At 40.7% G+C, this 2,124-nt stretch overlaps 1 protein-coding gene across 1 annotated transcript in view; it reads right to left on the bottom strand.

Moving 5' to 3' along the window:
- Nucleotides 1-1,765, bottom strand: part of LOC101854795 — a gene marked incomplete in the record, with an annotated part of 51,416 nt that extends 49,651 nt beyond the window's left edge. Inside the window, 1 exon segment of the mRNA XM_035969736.1 lies at nt 1,666-1,765. Within this exon segment, the coding sequence (XP_035825629.1) occupies nt 1,666-1,723 (58 nt within the window).
- Between the last annotated feature and the right edge of the window lie 359 nt (nt 1,766-2,124).

Genomic DNA, 2,124 nt, shown 5'->3' with positions numbered 1-2,124 from the left:
AAAACAATCTGCTGGGTGATGAAATGACAAGACAGAAGACTTACATCTTTCTTGGAGCTGTGTATGACCAAAGACTTGAGCTTTGTGTGGCAGTCATTGATGCGGGCACGTCGGCGCTTCTCCATCAGAGGTTTGTTAGTCTGGGGAACACAAGGCACGGACAGTTAGACACACAGGCAAACTTATGTAAAAGGAAGCATAAAGATATATAATTCAAGCCTCACTTCGTACTGAAGTATAGGCCTAACTAAGCAAGAACACAAAAACAACGATTAAGTAAGCAAGTGTCAGCACATGACAGTCTTGACCGATGGATCGATGGTGGTTGCAACGTTCGCACAAAGCGACCGCTCGTTGTTGGCTACCAACAAAGCAAAACTAGAAAAAAACCCACAATAAAACAGAGGAGGCCAGGCCACTAGACTAGAATGGCACTATCTGGGCCTAATAAAATAAAAAGTAAACAAAACAGCCACCAAAAGCTGCACATTTCTATATTAACCTTGATAATTCTATTATGATTTAGGGTCTCCAGTAACTGCAGTACTTTCAGTCAGCGCGTTCAGATCTTGATTCTAAATCTATCTAATCTAGATCTAGATACACCAAACGCCGAGCGCAGACAAGCTTCAAACAACTTTCGGCACACAGTTGCCTTGGCTAATCTAAATTATTTCATTAACAACAACAAAAAATTAATGGCTAAAAAATTAAGAAAGATAATGAAGTTCATGAGTACGCCTATGAGAAAAAGGAGCTATAACAATAACAAACACCACATTGTAAATAAAAAATAATAACTTGCCTATTACTTTACGTTAATAATCGTAGAAACCAAATGTAAATAATTACCTTTCTGAGGGAAGCGCTCGGCGAGGGTCGATGGGGCGTTGAAGAAGTGGCGTTTGCCATTGTCATAATTATCCAAAAAGTTTCCTTGAAACTGGAAAAAACTGATCAACAATATAAACAACAGTAGCAGAAATATCCCGGGCGTTGTTGTTGATCAAGGTAAACCAGAGAGAAAACACGAGAAATCCTACACAACAGTGGTAGTACGGTGGTACAAGTACAAGCTTTTGGTGTCGCTGGTCCCGACGAGCGCGGGTGTCAACAGCCAACTGAAGAAATTCCGATACAGCCCGGCGGGTTATATGGCGCGGCCAGGCCCCCGTGTGATCGCGCGGTGAAATCACAACCTCAAAGCCTCTAGCCACCGCCACCACCGACCACATTCAACAGGAGGGGAAGGGGAAGGGGAAGGAGAAGGAGAAGGAGAAGGAGAAGAAGAAGAGGAATTTGCCCGTCAGTGTCTGACGATGACCAATGCATCTGCAGAGGAGAATATCTTTCAACCGAAACATAAGAATTAGAAGGATTAATGTTTGTTTAGATCTAGATGACTTACTGTCTTGTGACATCTGCTATGGCCGATAAGAACATTTCAAATAGATCTAGATCTAGATGTAGATCTAGATTCTATATCTAGATACTCTATATCTACAATCTAGATTCTAGACATCTAGATCTATATTTCTAGATCTAGATTCTAGATCTAGATCTAGATTCTAGATGAATAATTCTGGTTTTAAAAAAATGAGAGGTCAAAGAAGCGAGTAAAGAGGACATTGATGACTTCAGATGTTGACAAAACAGTAATCTTACTTGCCAATTCTTTTCCAACAAAGGAAAAAAACAATAGAATGAAAATAATGAAGTTCATTATTCTTTGTAAATAAAAAGGGTCACGGCGTTATTTTCACAATTCAAGACGTGTAACAACCGGAAAACATTTTCATGTGACGTAGTCAACACATCTTTAAAGACAGAGAACTTCCGGTTATATGGAAACATTAGGGCCTAACCCAAAAGGAAGTGTCTACGTGCCCCCCGATTGGGGTCTACGTAGTCATGGGGTCTAGGTGGACCCCAAAAATGTTGGATTGTGATTGGCTCGCTGAGCGACCGGTAGTTTACATTGGTTACAATGCAAGGGCGGTGTGTCGATCTAGTGTTACTAGATCTAGATCTATAATTTATTTATTTTAGCCCAGAGAGAGAGAGAGAGTATTTAATGAATAAACGTAGATTTTGTTGTGCACCCTGCCAAGAGCGTGCAGTTCG

The sequence above is a fragment of the Aplysia californica genome, unplaced genomic scaffold (assembly GCF_000002075.1).
Source record: "Aplysia californica isolate F4 #8 unplaced genomic scaffold, AplCal3.0 scaffold00176, whole genome shotgun sequence".
Lineage (NCBI taxonomy): Eukaryota > Metazoa > Mollusca > Gastropoda > Aplysiida > Aplysiidae > Aplysia > Aplysia californica.
The sequence above is the reverse complement of the archived record's forward strand: the minus strand, read 5'-3'. Positions and strand labels throughout refer to the sequence as shown.